This window comes from Paramisgurnus dabryanus, chromosome 14, assembly GCF_030506205.2.
Source record: "Paramisgurnus dabryanus chromosome 14, PD_genome_1.1, whole genome shotgun sequence".
In the NCBI taxonomy this organism is placed as follows: Eukaryota; Metazoa; Chordata; class Actinopteri; order Cypriniformes; family Cobitidae; genus Paramisgurnus; species Paramisgurnus dabryanus.
Window position 1 is genome coordinate 22,655,663 of NC_133350.1, and position 26,651 is coordinate 22,682,313.

Sequence of the window (26,651 nt, forward strand, 5' to 3'; positions counted from 1 at the left end):
GTTTCGTTCTCTGAAAGACAAGCGAGACACACACACATGCCCATGCGCTCTGCAGGCTTTTCTTTCACTATTGAAGAAGCTTCAATCTATATGTGTGTGTGTGTGTGTGTGTGTGTGTGTGTGTGTGTGTGTGTGTGTGTGTGTGTGTGTGTGTGTGTAGTCCAACAGTTGTTGCCATCATTCAGGCCTAAATGTGTGTGTATGTGAGTAAAGGGTGAGCAGGCGTCATGCTTCATAAAGCCGCTGTGATAGTTTGAGTGTTCTGTTGCTTCCGACACACACTGCCAGCCGGACAGATATTCACACACTCCAGTATTCCTGTGGTATTCCCGCTTGTTGCTGTGGTTTGGGTATTTGAGAGAGGGGACAGTATGCTAGCTGCCGAGGCCTCCAGGGGTGAGTTACTATAGTGTGATACTGCCAAAAATTTACTTTAAAGGTTTTGAGTCTGATAAATGTAGTAAGTTGAGTTTAAAAATAAAGGATAGAAGAGTATATTTTATAATAGGACTGGATAGGAGAAGAATAGTTTGAATTAAATTATTGTCTCCATCTCTCTCTCTCTCTCTCTCTCTCTCTATCTCTCTCTCTCTCTATCTATCTATCTATCTATCTATCTATCTCTCTCTCTCTCTCTCTCTCTCTATCTCTCTCTCTCTCTCTCTCTCTCTCTCTCTCTCTCTATCTATCTCTACCTCTCTTCTGTCTTCTTCTGTCATTTGTTCTTTTACTCTCTGTACTTCCATTATGTACTCTCTTTTTGTACATATAAATGCAATTTTATTTCACATGCACAATGACATTAATTAAATTGTTTTCTAAATATCAAATCAATCAATTATTTCTAAGCAAGATGAAAAGTAACCTATAGACTCTACATAGACACCTAAGGAATATATATTTTTTTTTTACATAAAATCACATGTAAAGAGCATTCTGTAATTGAAATCAAAATCGTATGTTTCTAATCTCATAATTAGATTATGAGACTGAATTTCACAGACAAGGGCCTTTAGCAACTTGATGGGATTTTTTTTCACCTTGGTCCAATAAACAACTACTTAGATCACCTTTGCATTCATCTACTTTATAGCAATACCATATAAATCACAATATGAACACCATAGCCTAACAATTAGGAGCTGCAACTAGCATCATGGTAAGTATTGCATCATATTTTGCCAAAACGGATTACAGTCACTATTAATAAATTATTACTGTTAAATGTTTGAATCCTGAGGTCATGTCTGTGCCAATCGGATGTTTTATGTTTGGTTGTTAATCATTACTTTTTGACAATGCTTTAAAATATGTAAAACAAAGTTATTGGTTAAAAATTGACTAGGTTTTATCAATACATGTCTGTGCTTTCTGTGGTTTGAGACGGAGGCTGAATCATAGCTTTCTTTAACCATGCGTGGCTCAAACACACACACACCTGTTTTCAGATGTACCAATTGGTATGCGTCACATGCAAACACACTCAGCAAATATTATTATTACTCAAGGTCAAGGGGATTCCCAAAGGCATAGTGGGACCATCCGGTTCATCCCTATGGACATATAAAGCGATATAGATATGTAAACAGTATAGTTGAAAATAAAATTTCTTATTAATTCCTCGTAATGTTGTGTTTGTCACAGTGGCAGATTTTAAATGTACGCAGGTGTGTTTTGATTTTTAGGATGGGGCCGAGCAGGTGTTTGATAGTAATGTGCTGATAAGGCACAATTTACAAGAAGTAACCTGAGGTTAACCTCCATGTTTGCAGAAGGCGTGTTGTCAGCTCCTATTACAGTTAACTGATAAGTGACCTAATATATATACACAATTTTCACTCAGCAGAATAATATGCAACTAATATTAAAGTAGATAAACGGTATGGGTGGTTTCCCAGACAGGTCTTATCATAGTCCTAGATTAAAATGCATGTTTGGGCTGCCTAAATTTAGAAAGACCTTTACTGACATATCTTGATAAATTTAAGTGCCAATGTTTTTTGTAAGATTTGTTTGTTATAACACTTTAAATTTCCTAATATAGGCTAACTAAGGCCTATTAATCTAAACCCTGTCCCGGAAACCACCCCCTAAATATTTAAATGTATTATAGTGGCCTTATGAAGTATTTTGACACTTAGGCCTTTTTATTAAAATTAAACTGCATAGATAACAACATTATCAAACAAATGATAGCAAACTTCAAAACCTGGTAACATTCTTGCCTCAGAGAGCCATTTAATTTATACATTTTTGCTGTTGTAATTTAATGAATTTAGGTTAATTCTGTAATATAGACTATAATATTTTGACTTGAATAAATCACATTTTAGCTTCAACCTAAAGCACAAATAAACATTTTCACAGAAACATTTCAGTGGACAGTTTGCCATTCATGCATTAGTAATTGTCTTAAGTTCCTCTTTTGCTCACACAGGTGTAGCCTTGGGCACCAGAAATGTATTTTTAAACGTATATATATATTATCTAACAACATTTTAACAATTGAATTTACGTTTGCTCATTTCCCAGTTTACGTAAACAAACGTCGTTGTCTCACTTTCAATGTCGTTTGATTTACCACATATAAGACCGTCTTTGCAGAAGTGAGACACACATTGTCTCTGTTTAAAATGCCACATTGTTATAGAAAGGTCTACATGTCTACAGTGTATTTCATTCATGAAACAGTCTGTTTATTTTGGGACTTTGAAACGATAATTTTGTATTATTTATTAGCTCCATCACCATTTTCTTTACAATGATTAAACGAAATAAGGCGTGCGTCAAGAAAGCTTGAGGAAAAATGCGCTTTGGTTAAATGTATTGGTGAGTATTTATGCATTTAATACTTTTAAAAGATTAAGATAAACAGAGTTATGCGTAGTATATTCAAAAATTTAGATTTTTAGGCATTTTAGACGACTCTGATGAAGTTCACAACATCAGATCTATTTTTATTAATATATGCCAATGCGATTTGTAGTAAGGTGAGTCAAAAAGGCTTATAAAAGTATTTTTGTAAGCTCCCCCTTTGTGCGTGTGTGGGTGAGTGAGTTACCTGTCGTGTTCTCACCTGTACGGAAGTGCATATAAAGGCTGGGCAAGTAAGCGCACGCGCTGAGTCAGTCCGTCCAGGTGATATCGAACCGTCAGCTCTCAACTAACTGATCGCGTGTGTTGAGAAGCTGTGTGAATATGAACTTTATTTTATCTCCTGTGATCAGAAACCGTGAGGACTAATGGGGATTGTTTCACTCTGCCTTGTCCTGAACTTTTGGCTTAGCACTGTCGGAGGTAAGACGGGATAACACATCAATCACATTTGTGCGCTATTGTTGCTCTTTCAGCCATTTATTACAGCTTTATAAATGAACGCAAGTGTTAAATCAACCCATATCTAACCTACTTTAATTAATCAAGCATACTTGTCGCTCATACCGTGACAAAACATCAGCTGATTTTCTATGGTTTTATTGTAGCGTGAGAAACATAGTTTTGTATTGAGAAAAGTGAACCGCATCCTCAAACATCGGTGGTTTGTTATGTTGTGTGTTGTGTATTGTGTGTGCAGGGACGTGTTCTCAAATCAGCGCCTTCTCCTGTGACGAGTGTCTGCAGCTCGGGCCACAGTGCGCGTGGTGCACGCTACAGGTGAGGCAAACATCTCATCAAACAGTGTTTAGGATGCTTCTTACAAACTGACTTTCTTAAAGGAGTGGCTCACTAAATAATGTCATATTCATGTCTGGGACTTTTGTTGAGCTGCAAAATTTTTTACGCCTTTGAGAGATGCTTACAACATGACGTTAATTGCATTTGAGGTATGCCGTTGTAATCAGTATGTGTGTGCTTCCTGTTCATAACAAGGATGCTCTACAAATTGAGCTACACTTAAAATATATACTTAAAAGATGTAAAAAAAAATTTGTAAAAGTTGACTGAAAATATACATTAGTTGCCAAATGTGATGGCTGGTGGGCATATTTGTACGGTATTTTTGCCTAAGGCCGCCCTTCAGGTTACATTAAACCACCAAAATATGAGAAGTATGTTACAAAATGGAGAACTCTAAACTTGGTTAAGGCACTTATTAAAAAAAGGCAAAATGGCAAACTTACGGATATGAATCAGGATATCAATATGGATTTAATGTGAATATACGGTACAAACATATGCATAGAAAATCCATAAAAATACATTGATTACAATTTAATCAGTTATTAATATTTTGTTGATCCTCTTTTTTTTAATGAAAAAGTAATTATTTTGTGCCTTGACTTAAGATTAGTGCATGTGTCGTGTGTAATGTTTTGCCAAGCCTCCTTAAATTCTTCACAAAGCTGATCTCGGTTTATTCTCCAAGCACAACACGCATACAATATTTTTAATAATATACTTGAAAAAGCGAGAACGTGTCTCTTTTATATTTGGACATCACTTTTAGCCACTACTGTATGACACAAAACAATGCAATCAAATGAAGCGTGTCAAGCAGGGCCGTGTCACATTTGACACCAGTGGCAATAAATGTCGGTGGTTGCCCAATGTTTTTGTCAAACCTGCCTTGCTTCTTTTGTTTTCAATGAAAAAATAAAAGTTGAATGTATGGGTTTGGAAGACGTGAGGATGGGTAAATAAAGATGATAAATAGTGATTTTTACGGTGTCAGAAAAAACGGTCCCTAACAAAGTACACCTTTACACTTAAAGAGTTCATATTAGAGGTACATAAAAGTACCAAATGTTTAAATATCTGTACCTAAAATGGTACATATTAGGACCTTTTTAAAGGATAACAGCGTTTGTACCATTTTTTCTGAACATGCAGTGTTTTATGCAATAATTTTAGAGGTGCAAGGACCCTATTGTTCTTCGAGAAGTTATTATTATTATTATTATTATGATTGATTGTTGTTTGTATTGTAATTACATACTTTATTTACACAATGTGAAATCTTACCAATAATTTAAATGATTATTTAGAATTTCACAGACTTTTTCTCAATCGACGAAAGATGCGACACGCCGGAGACTCTTCTTCGGAAAGGATGCTCGGGCAAGTTTGTGGAGTTCCCCATTGCGAACGTCAAATTGCTGAAGAATCAAGGCTTAGGAAAGAATGCCGGTCACGTCAATGTTTCATACATAGCTCCACAGAAGATGCGTCTTCAGCTTAGACCAGGTAAAACATGAAAATGGGTGACACAGATTTGAAAATCAAAGAAATGTCTATGTCTACCCACAATATCTCCCCCGCAAGTGAGGTACTTCCCCCTTACGATAGGAGTAGAAAGATTTAGTCATTTAGAGAGAAAAGGGCTGGTAGAGATGAACTACGCAATATCTGTTGGTTACTTTGGGGGCTGAAGTTTTAATCTGATTTAGACATTGACCTGGAAAACATTTTACCACACTAGACTCTTAAAATGTGCAACTGGAAAATGGCCATGTTCAGCTCTATTTATTCTTCTGCAGGAAGTCAACTGAACTTTCAGATTCAAGTGCAAGAACCAGAAGACCATCCAGTGGACATCTATTACCTGATGGACCTGTCAGGCTCTATGATTGATGATCTGCAGATGATCAAAGACCTGGGCTCGGCTCTCTCTAAAGAGATGGCTAGTCTTACAAGCAAATTCAGACTAGGATTCGGCTCCTTTGTGGAGAAACTGGCACTACCTTTCATCAGGATAACACCTGAGGAGCTGGCCAATCCCTGCTGGTGATTCTCACAATACACTTTACCCAGATCTAAAGGGTCTGCTGATATAAACCCAACAGTTTCCAGTGAAACAATTTGAGACAATAACCAAACATATGTGCGATACCTTCTCACATTTTTCTTTTTTTTCCAGGGGTGTTGATAATGTTTGTCCGCCCACGTTTGGATACAGACATGTGCTGTCTTTAACAAGCAGCACAGACAAGTTTAATGAGATCATCAAAAAGCAGCGAGTATCAGCGAACAATGATATACCAGAAGGTGGTTTTGATGCCATCATGCAGGCAGCAGTGTGTGGGGTGAGTCAGTTTCCGTAGGCTTCATGTCATTTGCAAATGATCATGTGCAACAACGGTCTCGCTTGCCTTTTTGTGTCATGGAATGACATAAATGTCATCAATGCACAATTGCACTTTGCTTCACAATGCACATAAATAATGCACATACTGTTGCTACTTACTACTTTTCCTTTCCTTTCTCTATTTCCCTTTTTATTGTATAATTTTTTTATTCTTAATATATAGTCTATTGGATTCTGTGGAGAGAGTCATTTCACTACAAGTTGTACTGTATGCGACCAATAAAACTTTAAAGTTGAACTGTAAATGTACTTCTCACCTCAGGATAGGATTGGCTGGCGAAACGATTCCATGAAGCTGTTGGTGTTCGTGAGCGACGCAGACTCTCATTTTGGGATGGACAGCAAAATGGCCGGAATCGTTGTCCCAAATGATATGAAGTGTCACCTGGACAGCAAAAATGAATATTCAATGACTGCACACCTGGTAAGGTGAAGTCTGCAGCTTCATTAAAATCACTTAAAGAAATATTCTGACTTAAATACGACTTTAACTCCTTAAAAAGCATCTGCAGCATGCACACCAATTACCAGTCACAATATTAATAATAACACTATAATAACAATAACACTGTAAAAAGTAGAAGTTGGGTCAACTTAAAATATGACTTCAATTGGTAACACTTTAATTTAGTTGTACTTTAGGTCACTTAAAACTTTTTTTAAGTGTTACCAATTAAAGTAACATTTTAGGTTGATCCAACTTTTCCCTTTTTACAGTACATTAATCAGTAGTGTTTACACTATTGGCGCTTTTCCATTGCATAGTACCCCACGGTTTGGTTTAGTTTGGGTCGGGTCAGCTTACTTTTGGGAGCTTTTCCACTGGGTGCAGTATGTAGCACCCGATTTTGTTTTTCGTACCACCTCGGTTGGGGTTCCAAGCGGCCCGAGCTGATACCAAACGTGAGGCGAAAACACAGTAGATCACTGATTGGTCTGAGAGAATCGTCACGTCATCACTAAAATGTTAAATATTAGCTTTACCTCAGTGCTAGCTTGCGCTGTCTCGAGCAAACATGTTGTCATCTGCTCTGCTATAAGTTCCCAAACTCCCTTTTAGCGATGAAAAACATCCACAGCTTGAGAATCAGTGACACCATAAGGGGCTGTACACACCAAAACTTTTAAACGCGGCTGAAAACGCCTTGAGGACGCCGAATGCCAGCTGTTTTTCAGCTGAGTGCCAGCTTTCTTCAGCTGAGCGCTTTGGTAGCTGTGATACTTCAGCTGCGAGCCGGTTGGTTGCTGTGGTAATGTCCTGCCCCTCCTCCACTGTGATTGGGCGGCCGTGTGAGAACTGACATTGACGAGCGGAGCTTTTCTCCCAAAGTTGAATCTCTTTCAACTCTAGACCCATTGGAAACAATTGAAAACATGCGCCGGCCGCGGGCGTAAAAGTTTTGGTGTACACAACCCCTAACAGTTTTTTCCAGACTTGCAGTTTGTGGCGGAACATTCGCGATGAGCACGTCAGCATTATATATGCTTAAATGGAACTTAAATGAGGCTCTGCGGAACGCCGTCGTTTGACGTCCCGGGTGTTTGAACAGAAACTGTCATGTGAGACAGAGGCAGTGATAAACGCGATGTGCAAACATCTATTTGTGGTGGTCAATTTTAATTTTGTGGCGGACTGAGAAATAAATTACTGTATGGGAATAATACAACGGTGCTCTCACTTGTATGATATCACAGCAGGCAGCACAAATATAATGACACGCCTATAATCCCTCCCACCGCGAAGTGATACTAAACTTGATGGAAAAGCTAACCACGCCAAAGTGAGGTGAGCTGACCCGACCCAAACTAAATTAAACCGTGGGGTAATATGCAATGGAAAAGCGCCATATGTGTACCTACAAAGGAAGTCAACCTGCCATTGATTAAATTCAGAAGTATTTTATGTTTAAGCATTTATATTAATTATTAAATTCAGGATGAATTAATGGAAGAAACACAATGACACCATATCACAAAAGTTGGTTATGGAGTTTAAAAGTGTGCTTGCTAATGTTTTGCTTATGCTGTGCTGGCTGATATGGCACTCAGATAAAAAAGGCAACTGTGTGTTTCATCTCATTTGAGTGTACATCTTGTACTATTCATTTTATGTGGGTCTCAAACTTTGAGCAAAACATTAGGAGAACATTTAAGGTCACAGTGAAACAAAATTTGTACAATTTAAATGGAGTTACCTGGTTGCGTTAAAATGTTAAGTTAATTCAATATAAAAATATTAGTTAAAGGTGCCATAGAATAAAAACTGCATTTACCTAGGCATAGATGAATAATAAGAGTTCTGTACATGGTAATGACATATTGTGAGCCTCAAACACGATTGTTTCCTTCTTCTTATGTAAACCTTGCGAATGCAAAAAAACGCTGAAAAACAGGCCAATCTTAACATAACATCAACTGTGACTTAGTCGCGATGTATGCCCAATTATATAACACAGTAAATGAATTACAATGTTGTTAAAATGCTAAAAACAAAGTTGCGACTGCGAAGTTAGCACTATATGCTAATTAATACTTTATGGCAGCATTTAGGCTAAAGTTCTACTTAATAAAGTAATAATAGACCAATTCATTCTAAGGAGAAATCCTAGGGTTGTAAATGGACATGTAAAAAACGTTTCTGGAAATATTTTGCACTTAATAAAGCCGCATACCTTCTATGCAGATATCCGAGAACAATTTAACAGATTATTTCAATGCATTTTTTGGCAAAATTTTATGTCAACTAATATTTTTAAGTTGAATTAACTCAACATTTTAAGGCAGCTAGGTAACTTTTTAAGTTGACCTAACAAATCTGGTTTTAGAGTGAACTTAAAGGTTCTTTTTAAGTTGAGCCAACTTTGGTTTTGATTATTAATATTCCTTTAAAACATAACACAATGGTTTAAAGGAACAGTATGTAAGAAATGTATATCAATTAATCATAAAATGGCCCTGATATGTTACTAGACATTAATAAATCATTTTCATTTCAAATACTTATATCACTCACAACAGTGGTCTGACCAGGATATTGTCATTTAAAAAGTGGAGTTGCAGCCCTCAACTGATGTTTATGTTGTCATTTTGGGTATTGGCCACCAGTTGTGTGATTGCAGTACCAGTTTTAGCCACAAGTGTTGTGATTGCAATACCAGTTTTGGCCACAATCTCACATACTGTTCCTTTAAATGTGAAAAAGTATGTCTGTGAAAACCTAGCAAAAGTTTTTATTTTTATTTTACTGTTTTCATTAAATCATCCTACATAACATAAGGAAGATTGTGTAAAAATTTAACCTTGATATCTTTAATATTGACTGAGTAAGGTCATGTCAAAGATTAAAGTCAATGTGAAATCAATGAATAAAACCCAAATCTCATAATTAGCTTATAACTGGATTTTCTTATTTATATTATATCAGAAAATCTTTAACATTTTTATTGATATTCTTATTACTACACTCTTACAACAAATGTGTTCAAAACAACACATAAGTGTTGATTCTGGGATAACACACTAAATGCGTTGTCCCAGAATCCACCCATCTCTGTTATATTTAAACCCAAAATCAACACAAAAGGACACATAATGTGTTAAAATTACACATAATGTGTTAAAAGCTTAACGCGCAAAGATGTGTAAATCCTTTCTAAGAGTGTAATATTATGTAAGGATTACTTTTTTTAATTGATTAAAAAAATAAACAAATATGCACTTCATCATCCCTGCCATAAAATCTGACTGGTATCTTGTTTTTTTCCTTGTCATCTATATTTAGGAGTATCCAACATTAGGGCAGCTTATAGACAAACTGGTTGAAAACAATATCCTCCTCATATTCGCTGTGACTGACGAACTGAGACAAAACTACGAGGTGAGGACATGCTCCCACAGGGACTTTCTAACTCATGTTTATTTATTTCGAGCCATTATGAGGCCAACAAAAAGGCATTTGTGTTTATTGTATGCGGGTGTGTGTAATGGGAGGAATCAATTCTCTTCACAACATGTTCAAACACAACATTATCACCCAGAATGAACTCATGAAACAACTATTTTATGTTTTCTGAATACTTTCTTTCTTTCTTTGTTCAACCTTCCCTTTTACCTTATCTTACTCGCATGTCTCAGATTTGATGGCTACTGTCCAGGTTGAGTTGCTAGTTAACCACTTTCTTTTGAATTTCTAACAGAATTACGCAAGTTTGATTCCTGGTGCTACTGTTGGGGTGTTGGAATCCGATTCAAGGAACATTTTGCAGCTTATCATGACGGCATATAAGGTACATGACATATTTGTGTTTATTTGAAAAAAGTGCATGTTTTATGAGTCTGAATGTTTTTTATCCATGGTGACCTGAACCTTATCTGCTCTCCCTCCACCTCCGGCTCGCTGTCTTGTGGGTTGCCATGTTCACAGAGCGTGCCTGCACTAGTTTTTTGGCTGATGTTTGATCTTTTCATCTCTTTTCTCCAACCCCCACTCGCTCTCTCTCGCTTACTCTCTCTGTTCATACACAAATCTATGTCTTTATTAAACTTTACTCAATATCTGGGTACTTAATGTCCCACTATTGCAGTGATTATCCTGTACATGAAAATAGGGGTTCAAGAACAAACCAAAAGAGTTGAAGTGGATTGTTTAAGACGGTGTGCTTACTAGTGCTGGTGTGCTTACTAGTGATACTTACTCAGCGTGCAAGTCATTTTGTCGAAAATGATGAGCTTCACAGGTAGTTTATGGAGTTAATTCATTTTAATGGTTTGGCCTCTTGAGCTGTGAAACTATGCATGCATAAAAGAGATTAGGAGCACCAACGTTTGATTTCATTAATTGATTTTACATTGATTTCAATTTGACTCAGTCAATAGTAAAGATATCAAGGTTATATTTTTTACAGAATGTTATTTAAATTGTGTAGGGTGATTTAATGTAAAAAACAATAAACCACAAAAAATGACTTAAGCTGGGTCACATAATCACGGTTTCATTTCAGTGTACATTATACGACATTATGCTAAATAGTTACTCAGCCAATGATTGACAGTTTAGTTATAATATTTACTCCACCTAACATTTCAATATTTGGTGGGGTTTATTCACTAATTGTAAAAAAAAATGTATAGGAGCATTTGCTAATGTAATGTAACAATTACAAAGTAACGTAGCAGTTACATCAAAAAACTAAAATGTGTTCACGTAACAAGACTCTGTGTTGTTGACGTGTATTCGACAGGAACTGAGGTCAGAGATTGATCTGGAGGTTCTGGGTAACACAGAAGATCTGCAGATTACCTTCACAGCGCTCTGTCAGGACGGGACAATCCTCCCGGGACATAAAAACTGTTCTAATGTCAAAGCTGGTGATGTGGTGAGTTGCCTAAGCAGATTGGCATGAAACCATCGGCATGCCTTGCCTTGCCTTGTTGTCACTGGGACAGTAAAAAGGTTCTAATACAATTTAGGTACTATTTTGTACCTCTTACTTGGGTACCAGCGTGTACCTTAGGAGCACCAATATGTACCATTTAGGTACAAAAGTGTACTTTTTGAAAAGGTACCGCCCCAGTGACAACTTTTGAATCTTTATGTAAGGGTGTACGTACTTGCTTTAAGTTACAATACGGTGCTTTCGCGGTATTGTTACTTAAAGGAATGGCAAAGATAATGAATTTACAAATACTCTTAAAGTCTTCAAGTTTGGAATATGACCACAAACTTAAGACATAATTTGTAGTGTATGTCAATGTTGTCTTGGATTAAAAAGAAAAATGTTTCGATTTGCCACTAAGCCACAGTATTTGTTTAATCAGGGCTTAGGCCCTGTGTTCACCAAAACGTTTAAATGCAAGTGAAAATGCCAACTGTTGGCACTTGCCAGCATTTCTTCAGATGAGTGCATTGGTGGCTTTAATACTTCTGTTTTTTGTTTGTCGTTGTGCAATGAGTCGGTTGGTTGGTGTGGTGTTTGTCCTGCCCCTACTCCGTTGTGGACAACTGAGTGAAAAGTGTCATTGACGAGCTTAGTGTTTTCACATTTTCAACTTTTTTCAAAAGAGAGTTTGCTTCCATTGTAATTGATTGAAAACATACACTGGTCGCCGGTGGACACAGGGTTTATAGGATCCCTGCACATTGGTTGGGATAGGTGCACGTTTTTTAACATTGTAAATATTACTTTATTTTTAAACTTTTTTACTATGAATATTAAATTGCGCTGTTATTTACAAAGGTGTCTTCGCATGAAATTAAAGACAGTTGGCACAGAAACAGTTCGGTTATTGTATTATGCTTTACCTATTTAGTCAAATCGGCTCGACTGTTTAAAACAAACCTGGCCGAACAAGTCAAATATGCTTAATATTTGCTTAAAGGAATAGTCCATTTTCTACAAAGAAAAATCCAGATAATTTACTCACCACCATGTCATCCAAAATGTTGATGTCTTTCTTTGTTCAGTCAAGAAGAAATTATGTTTTTTGAGGAAAACATTGCAGGATTTTTCTCATTTTAATGGACTTTAATAGAGCCCAACATTTAATACTTAATTTAACACTTAACAGTTTCAAAGGACTATAAACGATCCCAAACGAGGCATAAGGGTCTTTTATTGTCATTTTTGACAAGAAAAATAAAAAATATGATCTTTTAAACCACAACTTTTCGTCTAGGTCCGGTCCAGCGTGACCTAACGTAAATGCGTAGTGACGTAGGGAGGTCACGTGTTACATATATAAAAAGCACATTTGCGGACCATTGTAAACAATAAACTGACACAAAGACATTAATTATTATCAGTTGACATACAACAACGTAGGAACGGTCCTCTTTCAACACCCTTGTAAACACTGGGGCGAGTTTCGCGTTCGTCCTCTGTGACCTCTTGACGTCATGACGTATTGCGTGGGGTCACGCTGGCGCATCACGAGAAGTTGTGGTTTAAAAGTGCATATTTTTTATTTTTCTTGTCAAAAATTACATTCGTTTCGCTAGATAAGACCCTTATGCCTCGTTTGGGATTGTTTATAGTCCTTTGAAACTCCGTTGAAAAAAACTGTTAAGTGTTGAGTTAAGTGTTAAGTGTTGGGCTCTATTAAAGTCCATTTAAAATGAGAAAAATCCTGCAATGTTTTCCTCAAAAAACATAATTTCTTCTCGACTGAACAAAGAAAGACATCAACATTTTGGATGACATGGTGGTGAGTAAATTATCTGGATTTTTCTTTTTAAAAAAATGGACTATTCCTTTAAAGGCTTTGTGGGAAGCAAGCCTGTAAGGATGTGTTATGTGAAGTGTAAAAATCAACTATTTTTTATTTAACTCCGATACAAAAGCCGCTAAATGTCAAAAATGAGATAGTGGTATTAACCGAATGCTCTTGGCACGTATTATGCATTCATCAAATACTTTCGATTCAGATCTGCTTAATCCCAGCCTCAGGCCATTCAGAAATACCAGTTTGTTGGCTGAATCCTTTAAGAGTCTGGTAAAAAAAAGGTCTGTTACAAGAAAACATGTCAAATGCACTTAGAGGGTTTTGCGTATGAGTTTTTCATGCCTTATGTATACATTTGCAAAAGACTAAAGATTAAAACAAGATATATTTTCTCTCTTTCAGGTATCATTTAACGTTACAGTGGAGTTAAAAGGCTGTCTTGACGGTCCCCGTTCCTTTTCCCTGCGACCAGTGGGCTTCCAAGATTGGCTTGATATTGAACTTGAGTCTCAGTGTGTGTGTAACTGCCATCAATTTCCTGAACCAAACAGCACCCACTGTAGCCACGGGCATGGAGCTTTGGACTGTGGGACCTGTGCCTGTGACCCAGGCTTTGTGGGACCAAAGTGTGAATGCACAGAGGGCCAAGACCAAGTCAGTAACTGCAGGTAAGAAACATTTATAAGAAATAATTGATGATAGGCCGTTGAATTTTACCCAGGGTGTGCATCATTTTCAAATAATTCAAAGGACCGGAGCAGTCAATAATATGTTAAATGTGAGGGAAGTTAACACAATTTAACTTCAGTCTTTTCTGTGGCCCAGATCTCACGAAGGCGCAGAGATGTGCAACGGGCAAGGCGAGTGTTTCTGCGGACAGTGTTTATGTCACCCGTCCAGTTTCGGGCGGGTGTATGGGATGTACTGTGAGTGCGATGACTTCTCCTGCCTCCGGTTCCGGGGAGAGCTTTGTGGAGGTGAGAACCCATCGTCAGGAAAACAAAGAGGAGGGAGAAAGAAAGAGGGAAAGATTTGAGTTGAAGTAAGGCAAGCGCTGACACACAGTGGGAGGGATATTTGATCTGTTCTCGCACCGTGGAATGTTAATGAAAGAATAACATGCTGGTAATTGCCACAACTGTTGCTAAACTTAGAGGCAAATGGAGGAGGGTTTTTGCGGGCTCACGATGTGCTTATATTTATTTACATTATATGTGAGTGCAAGGGAGTAGATTTGATTTGAACATTGAGAGGTCAATTGTGAATATTTTTTCATGAATTACTTTATTAATATTTGAGCGTTGTAATTATGAGTTTTGATCATAGTGAGAGTATCACCCCTGTATATAATTTATATGAAAATTTTATATGTTGAATCAAATACTTTAGCTTTAAATCCGGTTAAAACCCCATAACTGTCACTGTCCCACAGGTGGGACGTTTGGCATTACATATTTAAAACAATAATTACATAGTCTAAACCTACACCAATCTTGACAAACTATATACCGTTGGAAAGCTCTAAGAATGTAGTTTTAATATATCAACACCATTTTGAAAAAAGAATTATGTAGTAAGAGTCATTTTCTAAAATATCGCAGACCAACAGGTGAGCCCAAAGTGTTATGATATATTTATTTGGAAATATCCCATTAACCTGAAATAACCTCGACAAACTATATATTGTTGGAAAGCTTAGGGAATGTAGTTTTCATATTTCAAGGCCATTTGATGATAGAATTTGTATAGTGACAGTTATTTTGTTAAATGTCACTCCCCCCATATGAATACATATGAATGATTATATATTTATAACACTAATGCCCTATAAACTTGAAATAACTTGACAAACTATATATTGTTGGAAAGCTCTAGTAGTGTAGTTTTCATATTTCAAGGTCATTTGATGAGGGAAATTTAGTAGTGACAGTCATTTCGTTAATTGTCAGTGGCCCATAGGAGTCCATATGAATTCGTATATATTCATAATTCTAAAATTCTTCAAAATTAATCTATGAATCTTCAAAAATCTTGACAACCTATATATCGTTGGAAAGCTCTAAGAATGTAGTTTTCATATTTCAAAACCTTTTTGCATTAAAAACAATGCAGAGAAAGTAATTTATTAATTTGTGACAAGATAATGCAACTAACCGTTGACACCTAGTGGCTTTTGTTGGTAAAACCACTAAAAGTGTGACAGAAACTTCATTTTTTATTATTTTCACTTAAAATTCGGTTCAGAACTAGTTGAGACTTGTGTCTTTATTGTTGTGGTGTTTTGAGAGTAAAACATTAAAATTTTTATATACATTTGATTAGAGAGTATATACTTTATTGCTTTATTTTTATTATTTCAAATAAATTTAAACGGGTATAACTATTTTGTCATTTAATATTTACAACTTCAAACACCTCAGTGTAAAACTATAAATTGTCTTCTTTAAAAGGAGACCAAGATTTTGCTTCTAAACCAAAGAATGCCAGGGTTATAGTAATTTTAACGTGCAGATCACCTTTTCACCCCCCCACTCAAAAGGGGCGGTGACAGTTATAGGGTTAAAGGTGCAATGTGGGACTTTTAGAAGGATCTCTTGACAAAAATGCATTATAATATATACATAACTATATTATCAAAGGTGTATAAAGACCTCACAAAATAAACTGTATTGTTTTTATTACTTTAAAATTAACCATTTTTATCTAAATACACCACAGGTCCTATCAAGGGCTTATTATAGTTGTGCTATGAAGGAGTGCGCCGCAGATATTTTTGACCTGACGGGAGGGGTTCTAGTGGACCAATCGTAGCACTTGCAGTCCACAGGGAACGAATGCGTTTTTAAAATTTTGCTGAGGTGCGCGTCATGCTACGCAGAGCTACGGACAGCCTATGCGTAGCCTACGGCGGTGCACTTAAGCACAACTAAAAATAACACTTTATATGGAAGTCGCCATCATGTTTCTATAGTAGCCCTAAATGGACAAACAAGCATGTTTTGTCATATTTGACATGTTTGTTCTGGGGCATGGTGGTCACCATAGACCCTTTTACTGTTTGTACACAACGATGACGTGGCAACGTATGCGCGCGCATTTTGGCAACGGAAGTATGGTAAGAATCAACAGTGAAGCAACACATACAGAGAAAATATATACAAAATTTGACTTTATCAACTTTTTCAACACAGCTACCAGAACCTTGTACTATAGTGGAGTGGATGGAAAACGTTAGCAGTTGGGCAAAAATAAAGTTGCCAGATACATATATATGTATATTAGTATATTACATTAGTGCAACAAAACGCAACAACCAGATATTTTAATGCTGGGAAACCTTTTTTAATAAACTTTTTGAGTTGCTAACATTTTAAAACCAATGGGGAATAACATGACTTCTGTTGCCAAAATGCGCGCGCAGGCTATTTGATCACGTGAGCTGTAAAAGGGTCTATAGCTTCTCTTTGTGTTTCGAAATTAAGGTTGGTTGCAATTCACAATCTCACCACTAGACAGTGTTGGGGAAAGTAACTTTTCAAAGTAAAGCATTACAATATTAAGTTACTCACAAAAAAGTAACTAATTGCGTTACTTAGTTACTTTTCAGGGAAAGTAATGCATACATTACTTTTTAGTTACTTTTGCTTTACTTTTTCTTGGCTGAGGCTTGATCTCTTTCAGGCCTTGCAGGTGTTTTTTATGACTAAAAAGTTCTGCATTCAGAAATGGCATATTTTCTCACAAAAATGTCATCTCAGTTTCTGCTTCAAACTGTTCCCACACAGGCGTGTACGCATAGAGTGCATAACGTGACTACGTTTAGTTTAATTCAGTATATAATTATTAATAAACTTTTTTTAAAAAATAACTCCAATATTAATGTGCAAATTTAAAAAGTAATGCCTTACTTTACTCATTACTTCAGAAAAGTAATATTATTATGTAATGCACGTTATTTGTAATGCGTTACCCCCAACACCGCTGCTAGATGCCACTAAAAACCCACATTGGACCTTTAATCCCAGCCTCAGGCCATTCAGAAATACCAGTATTGGCAGAACCCATTAAAAAGCGATTTTTACCTGAAGAAGAATTGAATGAACGACGCGGCACGTGTGGCGGTGCAAGAGTTTTTTCCCAGTTAAAGAAGGTTTATATTAGAATATTGATGGGTTTTGAGTCTTTCACCTTTATTGAAGAGGAACTGGAGACTTTTTAGAAGTTTTGCCATGATATGACAAAATTTGTGAAAACAAGGCATATCAATTGCTAACTAGCAACCTTTTCCATTAAAGTGAAATTACTGAACCTAAACATAAGAGTCTAATAAAAAGCATCTGAGCTCTTCATATGTCAATAATATAATGTGGTATGATCTTAATTTTCTATTTTTTTGACGTGTGTTTATGTGTGTGTTAAGGTCATGGTGAGTGTGACTGTGGAGAATGTCGGTGTCACAGTGGTTGGATGGGAGAGTTTTGTAACTGTAGCACCAGGAATGACTTGTGTGTATCCGCGGATGGATCGGTCTGCAGCGGACGTGGCAGGTGTGTGTGTGGAAAGTGCGAGTGCACCGTTCCAGGAGCCTCAGGGGAGCGTTGCGAAAGATGTCCTACCTGTGGAGAAATCTGCAATACACACAGGTGAGAACCACGCACATGCGTCTGAACGAAACTGTGACTAAAGACTGAACTTTACTTTCAGAATGAATATGCAGCGTTTGTTTTGGCTACAACCTGGTTTACTCCGTGCTGAATCAATGCGGGATGTCCTCATTTTACATGGAAACTGCACTTGCAAAGCAAAATGTTTGCATAATTAAAAAAATGCCAAACAGGAAGTATCACCCAAAACTGAATTGAATGATCCAGATTTCTGCAGTCAAACTGTTAACACTACACAAGAACTGAACATACAAATGAGTTATAAGTGTCTTTGCACATGATACTCTAGGGGTGGAGGTTTTTTTACTTTTAAGGGATATGAATAGTATTGCAGAATTTTATGGGCCTATCTTGCACCCAGCGCAATTGACTTTGTCAGTGACGCATGCATCATTCGTATTTTGCACCGGCGCACAGCGAGTTTTTCCCTCCACAGACGCACGTCGGCAAACTAGGGAATGAACTTGCGCTCCCTAGGCGGTTCAGCGCAAAAAAAGAGGCGTGTTCCGGCGCAAACCATCCCTGATGCTATTTTGCAGTTTCAAAAAACAATTGCGCTACTGACCAGAAAAAAAAAGTTTAGAGTCAGTGGCGCGTTGCGCGTGGTTCATTATGCTATTTTAAGGGCGCATGATGTATAGCGTGCACAACGCGCATACACTTTGCATCTAATCTACACAGATGCAACAGTTATTTTTGCAAATCATAAATTGTTACACTAAAAAATATTAATACACGAGATAAGGGGAATCATAGTGGTGAGCATTGTGGTGATAGTTTTTATTTATTGTGTGGCTGCGTTAAAAAATTCTCATGCAAATAACGATTAAAATATTTTCATAAGTTTGTTGTGTGGCTGTATTACGTTTATTTTATGTAAATAATAATTAAAATGTTTTCATAAGAAACCTTAATGTATATGAACTTGATTTGTAAGAGTACTTTGGGGTTGGACCTTGCTTGCGTTTCTTGGGTCCGATTTCAAAGCCCCCAAACCCTTTCAGCGGTGAGGGTGGACGCAGCGATGTCCTCTGCTGGCGTCAGGTCCTGTGTAGAGACAGATCCACGTCCCGTTACACGGCGTGCCCAATTTATGCTGGCAAGCTTGGGATTCCCCCATCTCCTGACATCATTGTAGCGTTTGGCGCAACGATGGGGATGCCAGCTGATGAGACTGTGGCTATTTCCTCTCACGCCTGTTTAACCGACGCTGATTTGGGCGGGTTTCTCCTATCCCCATACAAAACAACTTCTGTGTCTTTGACTGCTTTTACAAGAACGTGGGTCTCCTCGGCTGTAAACCGCGCCTGACGTACGCCTGGTAAATCCGTCATAATAATAGCAACCCGCCATGGAACTTGCGCCCTTGCGTTTAAAGGGAATGTTGGCTAGCGTTCTGATTGGTTTATTTGACGTTACGCCCAAACCACACCTATGAATAATGAACCTACTTCAGACCAACCCCTTATTGATTTGCGCCCGGCGCAAGAGTTATTTCTCACGCCGGGAAAATAGCAACAGCGCCCAAGATCCGCCCACAAACTGACTTGCGCGTTGCGCTTCGCACTTGCGTTTCAGATCGTTAAAATAGGGCCCTATATCTCATTTATTATTTAATAGAGATGTTTGTCAAGTTTATTTGCCACAATGAAACGACATAAATAATATAATGCAACCTAATAATGGCTAACAGGAAGTTGTTAATTCTTTATTTGAACATTGGCACTAAAATTACACCATCATGTGTTAACTTTACTAGAAATGTCCTCTTTTATTTCATGACTATGTGAGTGGGTGAGCAGCTCTTTGTGTGTTTATGACTCCAACTCTTGTTCACTCATTTCCAAAAGGCATGTTGGCACCAAAAGGCATGTGGTTGATCTGCAGTATTGTCTTTCCTTTTGTCTAAAGGTCTTGTCACCCTGTGGGTCATTTGACTCTATGATAGAGAGATATCGAAATAAAAGACAGAGTTCAACTCTGGGTAAAGCACTGTGCTATCTTTGGGGAAACATTCTTGGTTGATTGGCACATTTTATGTTGTGTTATGTGTGTTTGTCCCGCAGGTCTTGTGTGGAGTGTTACCTCAAATCTAAGGAGCCATCATACCAGTGCGCTTCAAAGTGTAACTTGCTTCATGCCTCAGTCAGCAATTCCTCAGGTCAGAATCCAGGTTTTCTTCTCTGTTGTTTCCGGTTATGGCCGATCACATGGTCTAAGTGTATAAATACACACTGTAGAGATCTTGGATTTCTGTAGAGATTTTGGTATATAGTGTAATTCTTTATTAAACATTATGCTTCATTTAAAGGGGACATTTTACAAAACTTTTTTTAAAATGTAAAATAAATCTTTGGTGTCTCCAGAGTACATGTGAGGTTTTAGCTCAAAATACCATATAGATGATTTATTATAGCATGTTAAAATTTCCACTTTGTAGGTGTGAGCAAAAATGTGCCGTTTTGGGTGTGTCCTTTAAAATGCAAATGAGCTGATCTCTGCACTAAATTGCAGTGCCATGGTTGGATAGTGCAGATTAAGGAACGTTATTATCCCCTTCTGACATCACAAGGGGGTCCAAATTTCAAGGACCTATTTTTTCACATGCTTGCAGAGAATGGTTTAGCAAAACTAAGTTACTGGCTTTTTCAAATTTTCTAGGTAGATAGAAGCACTGCTGACCCAATTATAGCACTTAAACATGGAAAAAATTAGATTTTTATGATATGTCCCCTTAAAGCTATAGTTAATCCTGACCCTCATGTAATTTTAAACCGGTTAAAATCTTCTATGTGGTACACCAAATATTTTCACAGCTTCATTATATACAGGTTGCTTTCAAAATAATGCTTTTTGTCCCGTTTGGAGCTTTGGTATGATTTAGTACCTAAAAAATAAAGCCATACGACTTAAAGCATGGATTAAAGTTTTCCGTCGCTAGACGGATTTCCGTCAATTGCAAAATTATTAAATTCATTTTTCATAAAGACGACGTGTATTCACCTTTTTTTAAGTTGGATGTGATCAAAGCCTGGAGTGGAGCCAAATCACGTTCCTCTCTCCACTCTAAGCGGTCTGTAATCATACGCACAGGATCCACTCCGGGTTTTCTGACTGTATCACGTTAAGCTGAGGTAAAACTTTTTTCAGCTATGGACAAACTTGTAATGCAGAAAGGCTCCGATGTTTTGGCGGTTGATAAAGGTGTAAAAGACCAATGGAGATTGACTTGCAGTGCCGGCGCCAGCCGAGCGCTGATAAGGGGGCGTCTAAAATACCAGAGGGGGCGATCACATGAATGCATATAATTCCCCCAGCTAGAAAATACATAGGTTTGGTACATTAAGTTTTAAAGTGTTATAAACAAACATCTCTGTAATACAACCACAAAAACTACAGCTATAGTGAGCAACGTACAGAGCTCTGAACAATACAACAACAACAAAAAAAACGCATACCTAACGTTACATATTAGCACAACACTACTCATTTGAAGTTCAGACCCAGAGGTAGAAATAAATTTTACGTAACGTTAATGGTGGGGGGCAGTGTTGGCAAATAGAGTTGATGGTTTTCAGCCCAAAAACGGTCCAAACGCAACATTTTATCAACATTTTGGTTCAATTTGATCATATAACGTAGTTATTTTAACTGCCACAAGTAATGCACCATAAGCTAGCGATTAAGCAGCTAGAGAACCGCAATAGCAAAATGACAATAACTCGTTTACATATACAGCTATGCTGTAGGATAGGCTAATTCAAATTCGTTAATTATAAATTTAACAATGTCTGTTTTTTTATCTATTTACTCCTGATAAACAGGTGTGTGAGAGAGAGAGATCGTACAGGCTTACCTTTAACGTTAAATGCAGAACAATAATAGGCTGTTGGTTGTACGTTGACTTGCAAGGATGCTGAAGAACATGAACATCTGAACTTTTCAAAACTATGAACAGTCTGGCTGAAGTTCATGGTGCCCGAATTGACTTAATGACAGCCGAACATTTGGATCTTTGCGCCTGAAATGCTCCGATAATTCATCCACGCCACGGCATTAATTGATGTGTGACAATCCGGAGTCCAGTTTGTAGAACTTCCAATGCTATTTTCCATATATCCATTGCTACAGGGCAGGCCCAGGTCACTCTCACACTCCTGTCTGTAAATTTTTATATAATTTCCCACTTCGACATCTTGATTTCCCTCTGAGACTCAGAACGCGGGCTCATTGTCGGCGTACCTCAAGCCGTCAACACAAACTTGTTCAACTTCAGGCGCGGCTGCAAGAACCAACAACCACATGACGTCAAAGTACCGCGAGAACGATTCGAGAAATCATACTAAGTGTCGTTTCGTCTCGCTCTCGCGGCATTTTGACGTCTTCGCCTGATGAATTCGAACAAGCCTATAGGCTACACATGAGTGGGCGTGTGTCACGGTAGAATACATGCACACTTGTTTTTTTGTTTTGTTAAATAATTAGACTTTAAAATTCACTTTAGGAAGACAATACACAAGGCAAACGTGATTTTTAAATAGCGCATTTTATCATTAAAATCCCATTCAACATTAATGGTGATCTGAGGGGGCGGGATAGTGCCAGTGAGGGGGCGACGCCCCCTCACGCCCCCTCGTGGCGCCGGCCCTGTTGACTTGGCTTAGCGAAATGATGAAGATTGGCAAGCCTTTCATTTCGTGGGATAAGAAAATCAAACCGCCAGGTAATTTACGTGTCTTTGCGATTAGGGTTCCTGTATTTTGGGGGTAAATGATTTCTCACGTACGTGATTACCCGCGTCCCGTTTTTGACTGCTATGCTCATCAGGCCAGTTGCTGATACAACGGGTTTATTAAACTCGTGGGTAAACTTTATGTGGCGCCACAAGAACCAGGAGGCAGATGACATCCATATCCCGTGAGAGCGATTTCAGGAATCATAAGAGGAGACTGCTTCTGATGTTCTCGCGTCACTTTGATGTCATCCACCTGTCGGTTCTTGCAGTTTCATTTGCGCGTGGTCTCAAAAAACGTAAAATTTGCACACATATTTAAGCGCCGCAGTTTATAAACAAGTGATATATTAAGCCATTCAAACACATACAACAGTGCTAACTTTAAATGCATCCGCTGTTTGTGTGTCAGAGCTGAACACATAAGCCGCGCATTCGCTTCATTGAGCTTGTGAGTATTTTTGCCACTTTATTGGCCTTAAATACAAATAGCGTCAAAAATCCCGTCTTTGCAAGTATCCTCATATAAACACGACCATTTAGGTCTTAGGAGAAAGTAAACTGCAGAACCATTGCGCATAAAATAGCACATCAGCGCTGCCTCTACTGTAACATAATATTTTGTTGATAAAGGTACAGTGATCCTGTGCGCGAATTGTACACGAGTTTAACTCGAGTTACTCGTTCAGGGTTTATATTTATAACGTTACTGTATAGCTGTGACTGTAAACTGTTGTGTGAACAGAACAGACCCTGGATTATTCGTTTATGTGTACTGAATAATATGATATTAAAAAGTTGTATTTCTTCACATTAGTAAATGCATTATGAACAAATAATTTGAAATATAGAGTATATAAGCATTAATGAATTCTTGTTTATGTCATTACATTAATTGATGGTTGTTCATGGTGCATTCACTAATGTTAACAGTTTCAACTCTGATTTAAAACATTATTAGTAAATGCTAAAATAAATACATTTACAATTAATAAATAATTAATAAAAGATTCATTAAAGGTGTTGATATTCATGTTATCTTTTTATATAGTCAGTTATTTAGCTGTTTTGCCTTCATCTCTTAAATGCCATGCAAACTACAGCAACCTATATATGCCACAGGAGACTTTAATATGGAATTAATGGCAAAAAAATCTCCCCTTAAAATGCTATTGGTCTCGCCTACATAGAGTGTTAGTTAAAGGAATATGACTTGGCCTGAAAAAAATTTCAGTCAGAAGAATTTTTTTCACTTTAATCCATGCTTAAAGGCAGGATAGGCAGGAATTATCTAAAAAACTTTTTTACAAATTTGTTTAAACTGTCTTTATATACCAACACATAATTAAAATGTAAGTACTCTGAAAAAGAGAGTATAAAACTCGAGTGTCTGTAGACCTCTCACAACTGTTTTAAACACAGCTAATTTTTCCATTCGGGACGAAACAAGTAATTGGCTTTCGCGACTATCACTCTCTCTCACGACCATGGCACCACCCCTGTTGCTATGGGATCTGCCCACACATGCGCACACCCGATTGATTTGAACGTGCACGAGGCACTCTAAGAAGAGCAAAAGTACGGCAGAGAAAGAGCATTCAGAACTCACAGTACCTGCATAAGCAGTCAGCAAAGGCAAACAAGACAAAAAAAGGAATAAACGAAGAAATCAAATGAGAGTAGATATCGCGTGACTTTACCAGTATCGATATGCTAGCTTAATAGTGAGTACTAAAAGCATGGGCGTAGATTTAGGGTGGGACGCTAGGGACATGTCCCTACCAATATTCAGAGAAGACTGAATTGTCCCTAGCAATAATTTCGACCAAACAATTAATCTGTATTCATATATAACCACTAATGTCCGTCTTGTTCTTGTGTTTTCTATTTTTTACTTATTATATTTTTGTCAGAAATCATTTAAATTAGATGAGAAATCATTTGCAATCCCGTTCTGTAAAAATAACGCTCTATGTGGCACACAACCGGTTAACAGCTTTCGTTCTCTGCAATGCCCGCCTCCGTAAGTCACATCGCTAATATGATTGGCTTTGCATTTCTTTAGTCCCGCCTCTCTAACGCACATTGCTAATATGATTGGATTAGCATTCTTGAGTCCCGCCTCTCTAACGCACATCACTTTTTGATGGGCTTGTCTTTACTCGCTACGTGTGATAGGATGGTTTCACTTTGTACAACGCGCCAAAGTTCACTCAACAAGACGCGTGTGATTATTCGGGCTACAGGTAAGTGAGGAAGAAAGTATTATTATACCCACTGTAACTGTTTCATGCACAAAAAAGTTGTGCCACATAATGATTCAAGGACAGTGTTTTCACCAATACACGACAATCCCATGTTAACCCTGAGGAGTTGCAAACTTCTGTCAACCTTTTATAAATGGGGTGGCAAGGTTATTTAGAGGGTCCCTAATCCATGAAAGAAAATAACCCCAACATGGTAAAAACATGAATTCATGTCATGATTGCTGAATACTTTACATTACTGCACTGTGGTCATTACTTGCACAGATGTAGACATAATGTGCATTTTAAACTTAAACTATTTTTTTCACACTGATTAACTGTCTGTTAATGAAAAGAAGATTTAATGTGAACTACAGAAACGTTAATAAACTGTGTTCAGGAAACAGCATGATATATATACCTACTTCAACACTGGGATTTTTTGGCAAAATGAAATTAAGAATTAAATATTAATTGCATATTCTTCAATGTTATAAAGTTAATATGGATTCATATATGTTACAATGTGATTTTCTTTTTTTTGACAAAGACTTAAACAGCTACTGTTTATTAGGCTCTAGGACATAACGAATTGTTTATTATAGTACATTAAATTCGGGATGGCACCGGGGGTGGCGAGTCAGATGTCACGGAGTAAAGTGCATACTGAGTTGTCTGTTGTTTATGTCAAGTAAACGGTGATAAACAGTTTTTGCAATGCGACCATTTTATTTATGTCCCCACCAATGCCAGAATCAAACCTACACCCTTGACTAAAAGCCATCCTATTTGTTTATATTCATAGTGATAAAGTTAGGTGTATTATTACATGTGATTCTGACATGATGCTCCTTCCTCTCCGCTCGTCTCAGGCAAATGCTTCTCCCAGCAAAGCGGCAGTGTCGTTCATGTGTTTTGGGGGCGTGGCTTTAGAAGAAATCCAGAAGGGAGGGGGTGGAGTGAATGGAAAATGAGCTGTGTTAAAACAGTCGTAAAAGGTCTACAGACATGCGATTTTGATACTCTCTTTTTCAGAGTACTTACATTTTACTTATGTATTGATATATAAAGACAGTTTAAACAAATTTGTAAAAAAGGTTTTTTAAGCTATGTCTACACGAAGCCTGTGCATTCCCTATCCGATAATTTTTTTCCTTGCTCTAAAAAAATAATCCATAAACACGAAACCACTGAAACCGACAGAAAGTGGTGTAGTATATATGCCGGACCAGTATGGGGCGCTGTAATTCTGCCACAGATATACACTATACACGAAGAAGAAGACTTTGAGCATGCGCATAACCAACGTATGGTGTTGTCCATTATCGCTTGTTGGTCACCACAACTGCATAGAAGCAATAGATTTTGCTGTAATAAAGCTAGTAGGCTTTAGTAGCTTCTGTAGCACGAACACAATCACGTAGTCCGCCGTTATTGTTGTTGCTGTTACGTGTGACGCTTCCGACACGTGATGTGATGACGTTTTTGCTTCACAAAATATACGGATTGGCTGTACAGACAAAACCGCAAGGGTGTCCGTTTCAGATTTATCCACTTTAGGACCCGGTTTCAAAAAATAGCGGATTCAGTCTCCCAAAACGCCGGATCCGTGTGGATGAAACGCCAATACGATAACAAATTTATACGTATACAGTGATACGCGTCTCCGTGTGGACAGCCCCTTAGATAATTCCTGCCTATCC

General features: G+C 37.6%; 1 protein-coding gene across 2 annotated transcripts in view; it reads left to right on the top strand.

Moving 5' to 3' along the window:
- Positions 1 to 250: 250 nt before the first annotated feature.
- itgb6 (integrin, beta 6) overlaps positions 251 to 26,651 on the top strand; it is a 29,028-nt gene continuing 2,627 nt past the window's right edge. The window contains exons 1-14 of one of the 2 annotated variants that reach the window (XM_065241601.1): positions 251 to 396; positions 3,228 to 3,297; positions 3,575 to 3,654; positions 4,986 to 5,184; positions 5,478 to 5,724; positions 5,858 to 6,023; positions 6,348 to 6,509; positions 9,867 to 9,962; positions 10,282 to 10,371; positions 11,326 to 11,460; positions 13,709 to 13,974; positions 14,132 to 14,283; positions 17,727 to 17,949; positions 20,037 to 20,131. In XM_065241601.1, coding sequence (XP_065097673.1) covers positions 3,243 to 3,297; positions 3,575 to 3,654; positions 4,986 to 5,184; positions 5,478 to 5,724; positions 5,858 to 6,023; positions 6,348 to 6,509; positions 9,867 to 9,962; positions 10,282 to 10,371; positions 11,326 to 11,460; positions 13,709 to 13,974; positions 14,132 to 14,283; positions 17,727 to 17,949; positions 20,037 to 20,131 — 1,966 coding nt within the window. In that variant the 5' untranslated portion in view covers positions 251 to 396; positions 3,228 to 3,242. Of the gene's footprint in view, positions 397 to 3,064; positions 3,298 to 3,574; positions 3,655 to 4,985; positions 5,185 to 5,477; positions 5,725 to 5,857; positions 6,024 to 6,347; positions 6,510 to 9,866; positions 9,963 to 10,281; positions 10,372 to 11,325; positions 11,461 to 13,708; positions 13,975 to 14,131; positions 14,284 to 17,726; positions 17,950 to 20,036; positions 20,132 to 26,651 lie in introns of those variants that run through there. The other variant, XM_065241600.1, reaches the window with a different exon arrangement.